This window comes from Mustela lutreola, chromosome 5 (assembly GCF_030435805.1).
Source record: "Mustela lutreola isolate mMusLut2 chromosome 5, mMusLut2.pri, whole genome shotgun sequence".
In the NCBI taxonomy this organism is placed as follows: Eukaryota; Metazoa; Chordata; class Mammalia; order Carnivora; family Mustelidae; genus Mustela; species Mustela lutreola.
The window spans coordinates 64,634,433-64,649,534 of NC_081294.1; the positions used below are offsets into that span (position 1 = coordinate 64,634,433).

Consider the following 15,102-nt stretch of genomic DNA (forward strand, 5'->3'; position numbering starts at 1 on the left):
CAGTTTTTGTCTTTCTGTTCTGATAGCCACAGTTTGGGGTTTATCCTGAGACTGATAGTCAAGTTCAGTGAGAGACTGACTTCTCATGGCTATATGTCTCTTAAAATTAGGAAGCCTATAGTCCTGAGGCTCCAGGCTCCAAGACTGCCCTATTTTCCCTTTTTTCTAATGACGTAGACTGCCTGCTCTCAGGAACTTCTTTTAGGTACAAACTTGTTGCCGCATGGCCTTCCCTTGGTCTGCATATTTATGAGAGCCCAATACTCACTGTCATCAGGAAATTGAGGGAAATACTTCTCTTTTTTTGCCCCCACAGGGACAGAATCTGCCTGGGCGAGTCCTTTTTCTACGTTATGTGGTACAGACCCTGGAGGATGACTTCCAGCAGATCCTGAGGAGGCAGCGACAGCACCTGCAGCAGTCCATTGCAAGCACTGTGCTGTCCTGCGACAAGCAGCCCCACAATGTCAGGTAACCAGGGTCTGAGCCCGGGGCTGACGAGAGGTTGGGAGCATAGGTGGGCAGCGACTCAAGCCTCGAGAACATTGTGGGGATGAGACTAGAGTCACTTGATAGTATAACAGTGATAGCTATTAAAACTATAGATGATCTGGGGCACCTGGGTGGCTCAATCATTAAGAGTTTGCCTTCAGCTCAGGTCATGATCCCAGCGTCCTGGGATCGAGCCCCACTTCGGGCTCCCTGCTCAGCAGGAAGTCTGCTTTCCTTCTCCTAGCCCCCCTGCTTGTGTTCCCTTTCTCTCTGTGTATCTCTCTCTGTCAAATACATAAATAAAATCTTTTAAAAAACCACAAAACTATAGATGATCCTACAGGGTGCCTGGGCAGCTTGGTCATTAAGCAAGCAGCTGCCTTTGGCTCAGGTCATGATCCTGGGGTCCTGGGATCGAGTCCCGCATTGGGCTCTGCTCGGCCTGCTTCTCCCTCTCCCTGTCCCCCTACTTCTGTTCCCTCTCTCATTGTATGTGTCTGTCTCTCTGTGAAATAAATAAATATCTTTTCAAAACAAAACTATAGGTGATACTAAAAGAAAAACCTCTCTGTACCAGCTCTGTGCTAGGCACTTCAGCCTTCGTGGTTTTTCTCAAGATCATCAGATGTTCTTTGGTGTATTTCAGAATTGTCCAGACAGCCTCAGGAGACCCAAGGGGAGATCTTAACTATGCAAAACTTTTCACAGCTTTCATAAACCTCGATTTATTTTCATATTCCTGAGTAACTCAAAATAACTTACTTGTCACTACTAGTTTCTAAAAAGTAATATATGATAATAGGTCATGTGGCTAACAATCCAGGACAAAATGGTAGCTAGGAAGCATGTGTTCTTTTTTGTAGAATCAGGGCAAGAGAGAGCTTCTGGAAGCTTCAGAGCAGGGAGACACCATATCGGTGGGAGAAATTGTGATTTCTGGGGTGGTGATCTCAGGCTGGAATTTTCCTCTGCGAATTACAACTCTTGCTTTTTTTGGAAATGGTTTTCACCAGACTAAAGTACCAGCATCCTTTGAAACTCTTCCATTCATGTTTATGTTCCCATATGTTCTTGCATGTTTGTTAAAAATAGTATTCTGTGGGCCAATGTAGGATATTAACTGTTATAACTACTTCAGTAGAAAAGGAGGAACCTTCATATTGTTTTGAGCATCATCCAGCTTCCCTGCTTAGTTTGCATGGCTGTCTTCATTTTCCGAGACATGGCATTTTATGTAGCTTAAATGTTAATGACTGTAGGATAGAAAACCAGTAAGTAGAGAATCTACAAAAAGCACAGAATAGCATAGTTGTGTTTTTTTTTTTTTTTAACTTACTTATTTATCAGAGAGAGAGGGAGAGAGAGCGAGCACAGGCGGACAGAATGGCAGGCAGAGGCAGAGGGAGAAGCAGGCTCCCTGCGGAGCAAGGAGCCCGATGTGGTACTCGATCCTAGGATGCCGGGATCATGACCTGAGCCGAAGGCAGCTGCTTAACCAACTGAGCCACTCAGGAGTCCCGCATAGTTGTGTTTTGAATGGAAAAACGACAGTTTAATTAATGAGAGCAACTCTAGCAACCATTCTGCTCTGTGAGCATAGGCACTGGACTGAGTGGAAGACGAGGGACAGACCTACTTGACCCAGTCATGTCAGTTGCTTTCGTTTCTACTTTGCACTATGCAGAGTGTGATCTCGGGTTTAAGGTTTAAAGGTAGGCATTTGTGGCTTCATAGTCAAGCCAGATCCTCTATTTTGCTTTTTATCAACAAGAATAATCATCTGTTCAGATGAAGGAAAAACTTGTTGTTTTTGATTCACTAAGAGATGGATATTAGATTGAGGTTGTGGTTACACAGATGTATACATCTATTTATCAAGCTTATCAGGTAAAAACCTGTGTGCAATTTATTGTACATAAACCTTAAAGATGAGTTTTTGTTAATTGGAATATAGCTGATACATGTTGTATTAGATTTAGGTGTACAGCGTACTGATTGGACACAACTGTATGTTGTGCTTTGCTCACCACAGTGTGGCCACCATGTGTCACCACACTACATTGCTATAATATCACTGATTACATTCCCTATGCTGTACCTTTCAGCCATGTGACTCATTCATTCCATAACTGGTAGCCCGTGCGCCCTAACCCCCTCCGCCCGCTTTCCTCATCCTCCCACCCCTTGTGCTCTGGCAACCACCAATTTGTTTTCTGTATTTATGAGTCTGTTTCTGGTTTTTTCTTTTGTTTAGACTCCACAAATAAGTGAAATCAAATGATATCTGTATTTCTGTGACTTACTTCATCTAGCATAATACCCTCTTGGTCCATCCATGTTCTCACAAATGGCGAGATCTCATTCTTTCTCCTTTATCCATTCTGTTGGTGGACACTTGAGTTACTGCCATGTCTTAGCTACTATAAATAATGCTACATAGAACATAGGTGCTGTTCTGAACAAAAGACTCACATCAGCCATGTTTCCTTCTCAAAAAGGAAAGAAAACTCTATTATTAATATTATTATTATTATTATTATTATTAATTATTATAGAAGCCTAGTAGAAACAGAAAAGGAAATGGACCTATGCATAGATGAAGGTAATAATATACAAAACATGAGAATAAGGCAAAGTCACATCAAATCAGGTACTTAACAACATCCAGCCTCAGCAGCTGGGGAAGCCCCGTGGACAGCCAGGCTGAAGTCCCGACTGAGAAGCCTGGGCAGAGCATCCTCCCCTCGGGCGAGACTTCTAACTGACCATTCCCATAAGGGCCATATTTATAGGGTAAATGACAGGGTTTGAAGTTAAATATTTGTTTGCCTACATGCAGTTTGGAGCAAGCTGCATTTCCATGTTACCGTATTTCTATATTTTCAAGGAACCTGGGCTCTGTGTGTCTGCCTCCCCTCCAGGATTCCATTCCAGGAAGTCAGCCCAGCATAGAGTAGGAGGGCATGTGAGACATGAATTGTAGCCCTTGGTGTCCAGAACAGAAGGGCCAGTTCTGACCCAGAGGCCAGAAAATGTATTTCAAACAACCAGGCTTCCAAGGCTATTCACATAGCATAAGCTCACAAACAACATTCCTTAGCCTGCCTGTGTACATGCATGTCCATATGGTCGGTTTTGTGGGAGAAATCACAAAAACATCTATCCATACGGAACAGGTGTATGTATCTTTTTGAATTCATGTTTTCATTTTCTTTAAATACCCAGTAGTGGGTGGGGCGCCTGGGTGGCTCAGTGGGTTAAGCCGCTGCCTTCGGCTCAGGTCATGATCCCAGGGTCCTGGGATCGAGCCCCGCATCGGGCTCTCTGCTCAGCGGGGAGCCTGCTTCCTCCTCTCTCTCTCTGCCTGCCTCTCAGCCTACTTGTAATCTCTCTCTGTCAAATAAATAAAATCTTTAAAAAAAAAAAAAAAAAATACCCAGTAGTGGGATTACTAGATGATAATGGTATGTCTGTTTTTAAATTTTGAGGAACCTCCATTCTGTCTCCCCAGTGGTTGTACCAATTTACATTCCCAGCAGTGCATGAGGATTCCTTTTTCTCCACAACCTCGCGAGCATTTGTTATTTCTTGTCTCAAAGATAGTAGTTTTTAAAAAGAGGGAGAGATAGCAATTCAGTCCCTGTAGTACCCGTTCATATGGGGCTTTCTTTTCTTTTCTTAACTGTGCATACAGAGTAAACTAGTTCTATAAGATTTAAGAAATACACTAGTTCCCAAGTCCCTTCACCTGCATTTTCCTTTCCCACAAGGGTAATCACTTTACTTGTTTAAGTGATTTTTTGGATATTTACCTCTGTATGACTAAATAACGTGCTTGTGTTGCTAATTCTTGATTTTCCATTATTAGCTATTATTTGTTGACTTTCTACGTGAAGGATAAGAAGTTAGCTCATTTTCCTCCCTACCTCCTCCCTGACACACACATTTCCCAGCCCCCATACTAATTGATTTATATCATAATTTTCTTCAGATCAATATTCAGTGTTTCTATTACTGGACTATGTGTGCTAGTCAGAGTTGAGCCAAGTACTAAACTATGATTACTTTTCCTTTCATTTATACCTTTGTGTTTCCTTAGAGTTAATAATTGCCTTACTTTTAGTTCCCCTGTATTCTTTGTGCATATTGGAAGTCAACCCTAAATTCTCTGTTTGGTCTAAATCTCCCCTAAAGATGTTCATTTGCACTGGGTAGTCATCTTCTTCCTAAAGACCTCCTTCAGGGGGCACCTGGGTGGCTTAGTGGGTTAAGCCTTTGCCTTCGGCTCAGGTCATGATCTCAGGGTTCTGGGATCGAGCCCTGCATCGGGCTCTCTGCTCAGCAGGGAGCCTGCTTCCCTCTCTCTCTCTGCCTGCCTGCCTGCCTTCTGCCTACTTGTGATCTCTATCTGTCAAATAAATTAAAAAAAAAAAAAAAAAGACCTCCTTCAGTCTGGATTGGTTGTCCTCTTTGCCATTTTTTATCATAAATGTGAGAATTTCCTTTACTTCTTTCCAAAGTTGCATCTTTTGTGTGTGTTTGTCCTATATCTTCTCTTTCTTGGTTTACTCCATCATTTTGATGGATCAGTCTCCAGTAGCTTCCTTTTTTTTTTTTTAAAGATTTTATTTATTTATTTGACAGAGTTCACAAGTAGGCAGAGAGGCAGGCAGAGAGAGAAAGGGGGAAGCGTGCTCCCTGCTGAGCAGAGAGCCCAATGCGGGGCTTGATCCCAGGACCCTGAGATCATGACCTGAGCTGAGGACAGAGGCTTAACCCCTTGAGCCACCCAGGCACCCCAGTCTCCAGTAGCTTCTTAGAAATGGATGTAGGAAGTAAAATTTTTGAGATCTTATATGTCTGAAAATATTTATATTCTCATATGTTGATTGATGACTGTATAGATATTTAGGATGGAAATAGCTTTTCTACAGAACAGTGAAGGAAATCTTTGATTTTCTTCTAGCTTCCACAATTGCTGTTAAGAAGTCGTAAGTTACTTTGATTACTCGTTTTTTGTATATGCCCTAATTTTTAACTCTGAAAATTTTTAGAATCTTTTTGCCCAGTATGCTTGTTGTAGGTCTGTAATTCATCCATTGTTCTGGGCATTCAGTCTAGAAACATCCTTTATTCCTGAAAATAGAGTTTTTATTTCCATTGTTGTGTTTTTAATTTCCAAGGGCTTTTTTTTACTTTGTCTCTAAATGTTCCTTTTTTTTTTAATATTTTATTATTTATCAGAGAGAGAGAGGGGAGAGAGCGAGCACAGGCAGACAGAATGGCAGGCAGAGGCAGAGGGAGAAGCAGGCTCCCCGCCAAGCAAGGAGCCTGATGTGGGACTCGATCCCAGGACACTGGGATCATGACCTGAGCCGAAGGCAACTGCTTAACCAACTGAGCCACCCAGGCGTCCCTAAATGTTCCTTTTTAAAATTAATTAATAGTATTCTGTTCTTTCTTCTTTCATGGATCCATATGTTCTCATATCTTCAATGATACTAATGATGCCTTTTGTTTTTGTTTATTTTCTCCCAAGTTGCTTTTTTAGGGGGAGAGGAGAGTTGGCGTTGGTTATTTTGGTCTTTGTCTCTCATAGTAGAACATTTCCATACATGTCTGATATGGATAGACCTTGGTAGTCTATCCGAGTTTAAGGGTGACAGACTCAACCGCTGATGAAAGCTCCAAGAACATGGGAGGACTTGTCATTTCTGTACTTCCCTGTAGGTGGAACTGACTGCCCGTTTTTTAGAAAATACCTTTGGTGTCTAGGTCTTTCCTCTTGGGCTGGATGGGTTTTTCAGAGAAGACTTCCAATCTCCTACAGAAAGGGTAAAGACTGGGATGCCAGGTTTTTGGAAGACAAGTGTGGGGAAATAGCAAGGGTCTCTGTGTTCAGCATGTGTGTGTTCACTTCGTGCTGCTCTTTTGCTTTGGTGCCCTTGCCTCCCAGCTGTGCCTGGTGTCCTAGTCCAAAGACCCTCTGTTTTATTGCTCCACAGTGTTAACCTGTAGTGTAGAGTCTAAAATGTTCTTAAAGAGCATACAAACCATCCATGCTTATTTTCCCTTATATCCTTTCATTCTCCTTCAAAGAAGCTTTGCACTGCCATTTGCACAGCTTTTTGAAGATTCTTTTTTTTCTTTCCTTTTTTTTTTTTTTTTTTTTTTTTTTTGTAAATAGGACTAAATAGAATAAATAGAATTGCTCTTCTCTATTGCTGGTTTAGGCTTCAGCTTTCTCAATTCTGCTAAGTCAGTTAAAATCCATCCCTTTTCTAAAGTCATACACTTAGATTCTAAGAATCATCCTTAGGGATGCTTGGGTGGCTCAGTCGGTTAAACATCTGCCTTCGGCTCAGGTCATGATCCCAGGATCCTGGCATCAAGCCCCACATGAAACCCCTCATCAGGCTCCCTGCTAAGCGGGGAGTCTGCTTCTCCCTCTCTCTCTTCCCCTGGTTATATTCCCTCTCTTGCTGTCTCTCACTGGGTGTTGTGTAAGACTGATGAATCACAGACCTGTACCCCTGAAACAAATAATACATTATATGTTAATTTAAAAAATAAAAATGATCCTTAAAGGGGAAGCTGGGTAGCAAGGTCGGTTAAGCATCTGATTCTTGATTTTCAACTAGGTCATGATTTCAGGGTTGTGAGATTGAGCCTCACATCAGGCTCTGTGCTGGGCGTGGAGCCCACTTAAGATTCTTTCTCTCGTTCTCCTTCTGCCCCCATCCCATTTCTCTCCCTCTCTTAAAAAAAAAAAAAAAAAATCATGGGTTAAAGCCTCTGCCTTCGGCTCAGGTCATGATTTCAGGATCCTGGGATCAAGCCCCACATCAGGCTCTCTGCTGATTTGGGAGCCTGCTTCCTCCTCTCTCTCTCTGCCTGCCTCTCTGCCTACTTGTGATCTCTGTCTCTCAAATAAATTAAAAAAAGATCATCCTTAAAACATGACATACTGCCTTACCTAGTTAATTGGTCACTCCTGGTTTTATAATCAGCATCTCTTAAGCCACCCCCCAAATTAGAGGCTGGGACCTTGACAATTACCTGCATCTAACCACACATCCATCCCCCATCACCTACTTTTGCACCTTCCTGCATCCAAAGTGATCAGCATTCTGTATATTCTTCATTTCCTTTCCACTTTTGTGTAGTTTTATTATATCTAAATGCCTGTAAAGTATATGTTTATATTTTAGTTCCTTCCTACTGTATATTACAGGATATCATGCTATACATAATCTGTTGGGACTTTTATTTTTTACTTTATATTATGGAGTATTAAGGTTTGTCCATACTGTTATTTATCACTGTAGCATACTCATTTTCAGTACTATGTAATATTCTATTGTGATTATACTTCATTTCCCTTCCATCTTCTAAAATTTCACTGTTTTTGTCTCTCTTCCTTTTCTCCTCTTCCTTGCGGATTTTTGAAAGAATTATTGACTCTAGCATCAGTGGGATTTTAGGAAGGAACAAAAGTAGAAGTATGTATTAAATCCACCATTTTTACCTGGGTCACCTAAATGATCTTCAAAAGTAATTTTGAGGGACGCCTGGGTGGCTCAGTTGGTTAAGCAGCTGCCTTCGGCTCAGGTCGTGATCCCAGCGTCCGGGGATTGAGTCCCGCATCGGGTTCCTTGCTCCGTGGGGAGCCTGCTTCTCCCTCTGACTCTGCCTTCCACTCTGTCTGCCTGTGCTCGCGCTCTCTCTCTCTTACAAATAAATAAATAAAATATTTAAAAAAAAAAAAGATCACTTTAAAAAAAAAAAGTAATTTTGACTATATGAGATGTTTTTACCTTACTAACTTTTAGAGCCTTCACTCTGCATAAAGTATGACTCCATTGCACATACTGTAAACTTCTATTATTAGCATTAGTAGATGACATGTAATCATAAAAAGCCAGCAAGGATCTCTGTGGTCATCCAGTCTAACTTTCTGTCTGCTTAATGCATGTTCCTAATCAGGAAGCCACGGATAGTACTCTTTGACCCTAGAGGTACCTTTCAGTAATAACTCAGAAAAATGTTGATATTTCTTTAGCTTTTGTAACCTTACTACCACTAAATGTGGGGTTTCCATTAGACTGTTTAAATATTGAAAATCACCTCAGAACCCTTTTTGTTGCCTTTGGGGAAATCTAGGGGCCTCAGAGCCCAGGTTAAGGCTGTGGTTTTGAGCATCATACAATAAGACAGAAGTTTAAGGGGTGCCTGGGTGGCTCAGTCATTAAGTGTCTGCCCTTGGCTCAGGTCGTGATCCCAGAGCTCTAGGAAGGATCAAGCCCCACATTGGACTCCCTGCTTGGCGGGACCCTGCTTCCCCCTCTCCCTCTATCCCCTCTTGTGTTCCCTCTCTCTCTGTCTCTCTCTGTCAAATAAATAAATATATATATATATATATATATATATATATATATATATATTTTTTTTTTTTTTTTTAAAAGGACAGAAGTTTAAACTTTGTGTTTTTTTTTTATCTTTTTTCTGTTGCAGGGATGTCATCAAGTGGCTGGTCAAAGTAGTAACTGAAGACGGATTAACTCAGCCCACAAATGGGAATCAAACCTCTTCAGGAACAGGAGTCTTAAAGGACAGCAGTAGCCATCCTTCTCCCCAGCCCAACCTGACAAAGAACACCAATCAGCTGTAAGGGGCAGGCACAAGTTTTCTTTCCCAGGGCTGTTGGAATTTATTACTTTAGAGAACAGCAGCATTTCTTAAGTTTCCACAAAATTAACAAGCTCTTGTAACATAGGCTGATTCTTACTAAAGACTATCTTAGTTTGGCTACAGGCTCAATTCTAATGCCAAAGTTAAACAAGCAGATGCTTTCCCTCTCAGATGAATAAGACTTAACTAAATGAACGTAAGTTTACAAAGTTAAAGTGAAACCAAAAAAAAGGGGGTGTTCCATGAGACAGTACCAGCTCACAGCTCCTCATCACTTCAGCTGACCACTGATAGAAAAGGAGGAGTCATGGATAGTGGGTGTTCTAGCAGCCTCTAGTCCTCAAGGACCTTCAGGTCTCTCCTGCAGTCCTAGGAGAAGAATAGCAGTTTAACCTGCAGATTCTAACAGATTATAACAGCAATGGCTCAGACCAGGGAAGATCCCATCACTTTAGACCACACTGAAAAGAGATTCCTAGCATTTCTTTTGGGGGTTGAGAGTGGTTTTGGCATTTTTTGAGACATGCCAGGATTGTAGGATTCAGACCTGTCCTTGCACAAGTAACCTACTGTGCCACGTCGGTCATATTGTTAAAAGCCAGTCACACTTGGCACTTCAAATACAGCATTTGTGCCTAAATGCACAACACTATTTTATAATCTAGTTGCACCAAAATGATTTTCATATAAGGTCCATGGGTTTTAACTAAGAGAAAATCTCATATGTGAAAGGAGAATGTTCAGAACAATAAAGCATCTGCTTGACAGAGTGGGGGAGGCCCTAAAGTTGGGTTATCCTAGAACCCCAGTATACAGACCCAAGAGAGAGACAGACACTGTTCCTTCAATGGGAGAAAAATCTTTATTATAATCTAAATTATTTTATTATAATATAAATTAATATTTTTATTTATTGTAAGTAAATATTACTAGAAAAAATAAGGCCCTCTATAAGTCAATTTATCATGATGTTAACAACAATAGACACTACCATTTACTATTAATGAGTGCATATCTGCCAGTATCTCACATAGCGCTCACAACTTTATGGAATAGGTGATATTATTCTCCCTTTTTTAGAGAGGAGAAGACTTGGGCTCAGAGCAGTTTAGTAATTTGTCAAAAGCTGACCAGCTTGTCATTGCAGAGCCAGAATCTGATGCCAAAGCCCCTGGGCCACCTATTGTATTATTGACTGCAGTTTTTCTGAAAACAGAGCCCTTTCTTTTGTCACAGATAATAATGCATGTTTAAAAAGGCTGACTTCAGGCCAGGCCCACCTTTCTGAGGGGTAGCCTAGATTCTTTCTGCTACATCAGCCTGGCTTTCTCCCATATTTAGGTCTGATGAGAGAGAGGGTCACAGTCCACCAGTTGAAGCTCTGAGACTGAACTTAGTAAAAGATAATTGTAAAGGAACCAGTGACAGGAAAACCATATGGTAAATATGTATTTTCTTCTGTATCAAAGAAATTTGAATAACTAATAGTCATTCTGGACCAGTTTTTTCATCTGGAAAATAGAAAAGTTATAGACTAGATGATCCTTAAAGTTCTCTAGGTCCTTAAGATCAGATGTTTCTGTTTTTGAATTTAAAAGTAGCTTGCTTTTCCAGCTCAACCACAGGTTCTGAGAGGTTCAGATAGTATGATCTGACAAGAGGGATTCAGGTAGGTGAAAATGCTAAATAAAAGCACGCTGATGGCTTGAGTAGTTCTTTGTGACCTAGTTTGTGCTTCACAAGATCATTTAGTACAGGGGTGGGGACCTCCCAGCTGGCCAGGTGGCTCCTGCCAGATTCTCCCACTCACTTGTGTTCTGTGTTCTGGACACAGGATTGTGTGTCAGCTGCAGAGGATGCTGTCCATAGCTGTAGAGGTGGACAGGACCCCCACGTGCAGCTCCAATAAAATTGCCGAGATGATGTTTGGGTTTGTGCTGGACATTCCTGAAAGGAGTCAGAGGTGAGTCTTAGTTTTGTTTCTGTTTTGGGAACAGAACAGTTCTGGGAACAGAAATTCTTTCCTTCTTTCTTTCTTTCTTTTTCTTTCTTTCTTTCTTTCTTTCTTTTTAAGATTTACTTACTTATTCTAGAGAGAGAGTGAGCAGGGTGGTGGGTAGGGGCAGAAGGAGAGGGAGTTTCAGACTCTGCCTTAAGCGCAGAGCCCAACTGAAGGATTGATGCCACGATCCCGAGATCACAACCCAAGCTGAAACCAAGAGTCAGATGCCAACTGACTGCACCACTCAGGTGCCCCTGGGAACAGAATTTCAAAAGAAAATTCCAAACAGTAGTTAAATTGGGGAAAAAAAGAGGTGGAGAGATAGTTTCTGTCTCTTTAAGCTTTTGAAAAAAAGAGGTTCTCAACAAATTACTGGCAACCAAGGTATAATTTCTTGAAACAGGCTAGATACCATAACTGGAGCCTACAATTTCTTACTTTATTCATTTGGCTAAAAACTTTATCATCCCGTAAGTTTCATCTATTTCTTGATCCACAACTACAGAGCCTGATATAAATGTTCATTAAAGTCTTGATGGGTGAATGAAATAGGCATGTCCCATATTAGGGGAAGAAGTGGTGAGCCAAGAAAGAAAGCAGATGGAGCTTAAGAAGAAGGAACCCATTTCTCTACCAGTGAATTAGTAAAGTATTCCCTTAGGAGATAAAGAAGCAGAGTTCTAACCAATGATTCCTTCTTTTAACCAGTAATTTTAGAATCTAGAGAGGAAAATAAATGAATATGAATTCATGAATAGTTGCTAGCACAGGAATAACTATAAGAAAGCCACTGTACAATAGTGATCCTCAGGGAAGTTATCACCGTCAGCTCTATGTTAGACTTCTCACGCCCATCCCCTAAACTCGCAGTTGGCAGCCAAGACTATTAAGACTATTACATAGTTCAGGTTCCTCTAGTAGAAGAAAATGTCAAATTATGTAGTACCGTAATAGAGATTTAATGAAAATACCCCCACTAAGATTAAGAAAAACATTTATTGGGTCTCTGCTGTGTGGCTGTCATTGTCACATTAACTCTCATATTTTCATGAAACTATGATGCTATTCCTATTGAACAAATGAGAAAAATACTCAAAGTTGTGATACAATTAATCCAAGTTTGCATAGCTAATTAGATTCATAATCCAAATTTAAAGCCAGGACTTTTTAATCCCAAATTCAGTGTTCAAAGAAGAAATATGCTATAGCAGTCAGACCAAAAGAAGTGTACATAAATGTCATGCTTGCTCTGTCACTTTGTCATGAATATTTCATTTGGGTCCAAATCCCATACCGTTCATTCAAACCCAGATTCTTAGGAAAGACAGGAAATCTAAGGAATGGGTAACTATAGACACATTTAGACTTAACATTGACAAAAATAATTTAAATAAAGCCTGACCTTATTTTAAAACTCAGAGAGGGTAGGGTGCCTGGGTGGCTCTGTTGGTTAAGCCTCTGCCTTGGCTCAGGTCATGGTCTCGGGATCCTGGGATCGAGCCCTGTGTTGGGCTCTCTGCTCAGCAGGGAGCCTGCTTCCCTTCCTCTCTCTCTCTGCCTGCCTCTCTGCCTATTTGTGATCTCTGTCAAATAAATAAATAAAATCTTTTAAAAATGAATAAATAAATAGAAAACTCAGGACAAATTGGCAAGCACCCAAATTATACTAGAATATACTTTATATACCCTTTGCCTTGGTTTATTTAAAATTTTATTAAGTTTAGGTAAATGTACGTACAATTAAATCATATAACTAATTTACATAAGTATTCCATGGATTTTGACAAATGCATAACCCATGTGACCTATCATTTTCCAGTGGTTTATTGATAGTACATGGAAGCCCTGAAGCCTTGCCAAGTTCACTTATTATATCTTCTAGGAATTTTTTTGTGGGTTTCTTGGGATTTTCTACATACACAATCATACTGTCTGCAAATAAAAACAGTTTAACATCTTCCTTTCCAATCTATATGCCTTTTGTGTTTTTTTCCTGCCTTATTATATGGACAAGTGATCCAATAGAATGTTGAAGAAGTGGTAAGAGCAGACATCCTTGCCTTATTCCTGCTCTTAGGGGGGAAACATTCAGTCTTTGACCAGTAAGTATAATGTTAGCTGTTGACATTTCAGAGGGGTCCTCTGTCGGATTGAGGAAGCTTCCTTCTGTTTCTAGTTTACTGAGTGGAGTGTTTTTATGAAGAATAGGTATTGAAATTTGTGTAATACATTATTTTCTGCACCTATTGAGGTAATCATAATTTTTCTTCTTTATTCCATTGATGTGATTAATTACACTGATTAATTTCCTAAATTTTCCTTTCCTGGAATAAAGAAATTATACTTCATTGTGATATGTTATCCTTTTTGTGTATTGACAGATTCCATTTACTAATATTTTGTTAAGAACTTTTATATCTGTGTTTATAGAGATATCTATTATGTCCTTTTCTTTTTTTTTTTCTTTTTTTTAAAAGATTTTATTTATTTATTTGACAGACAGAGATCACAAGTAGGCTGAGAGGCAGGCAGAGAGAGAGAGAGAGGCGGAAGCAGGCTCCCCCCAAGCAGAGAGCCTGATATGGGGCTCGATCCCAGGACCCTGGGATCATGACCTGAGCCGAAGGCAGAGGCTTTAACCCACTGAGCCACCCAGGCACCCCTATTATGTCCTTTTCTTATAATGCTCAACTTCATCCATCTTTAAAGAAATATAAACTAAAACTATAGTGAGATGCCATTTCTCACCTATCCAAATAGTTTAAGAATTTTGAAGAACAATAAATACATTCCATCAGAGAGGTTTTAAGAAAGCAGATACACATTGCTGATAGGAATGCAAAATGGTACAAACCTATCAGGAAAATTAAATGTACATTTACCTCTTGACCCAGCAATCTCATTTCTAGGAATTTGCCCTGAAGACACCCTTCTAACAGTATGAGAATACAATATGTAGGATATTCACTACAGCATTATTTGTAATTGTAAAATACTAGAAACTACCCAAATGCCCATCCATAGGGCAGTTGAATATCTATAGTACATCTGCACAATGGAGTATTGCACAGCTGTAGAAAAAAGAAATGTTTTTTAATAGGAGCAAAATTTCTGAGCTGATTCCAAAACATATTGTTAAGTCAAAAAAGCAAAATACAAAAGAATATGTATAGTCAATACGAGTATCTTTTTGTATGAAAGGAGAATTTAAACATGTACCTAATTATGATCAGCTGTGAGAAAAGAAACAAAGTTTAGATAAATGGCAGACTATTCAAATTGCCTACATACAGGGGTTACGTGGGAATGGGCTGGAAAGGAAAAAAGGTACTGGGCCAAAGTGGTGATGGTGCTAATGATGGCATAATACTTCCAAGTGTACTTCTTTGTATAATTATAACTTTTAGAATTTGGGAACCATGTAAGTGTTTATAGTCTCAAAAAAGGAAAATAAATCAACAAGGGAGTTGAAAGATCTATCAAGGGAGGGCCTAACATTTACTACAGATGCAAAATTAACCTGTGCTTTAATAAATAACATAACTGGGGTAAGGGAAGGGGTATGAGGGAGAACAAGCCCAAGTAACTTTTTTTTCAGTTTTTATTTTTAAATAATTATGGATTCACAGGAAGCTGCAAAAACTAATTCAGGGAAACCCTATGTACCTTCACCCTGTTTTCTCCCAGTGATTCCATCATACATTACTATGGTACAGTATCACCAACAGGAAATTAACATTGGTAGAATCCATAGAACATATACCGATTTCACCCATTTTATATGCACTCATCTGTGTGCAGTGTGATCGCACGTGTAGATGCATGTAACTACCAGCATAATCCAGATATACAGAACTGTTCCATCACCACAGGGAACCTTTTCCTTTTATGGCCACATCATCCATCTTCCGCAATTC

General features: G+C 40.1%; 1 protein-coding gene across 2 annotated transcripts in view; it reads left to right on the forward strand.

The window, feature by feature from the left end:
• The window catches only part of SIMC1 (SUMO interacting motifs containing 1), a 71,549-nt gene that overhangs the window by 42,377 nt on the left and 14,070 nt on the right, over positions 1-15,102 (forward strand). The window contains exons 5-8 of one of the 2 annotated variants that reach the window (XM_059174354.1): positions 317-471; positions 9,007-9,159; positions 10,525-10,623; positions 11,018-11,146. In XM_059174354.1, the coding sequence (XP_059030337.1) occupies positions 317-471; positions 9,007-9,159; positions 10,525-10,623; positions 11,018-11,146 (536 nt within the window). The remainder of the gene's footprint in view (positions 1-316; positions 472-9,006; positions 9,160-10,524; positions 10,624-11,017; positions 11,147-15,102) is intronic. The other variant, XM_059174355.1, reaches the window with a different exon arrangement.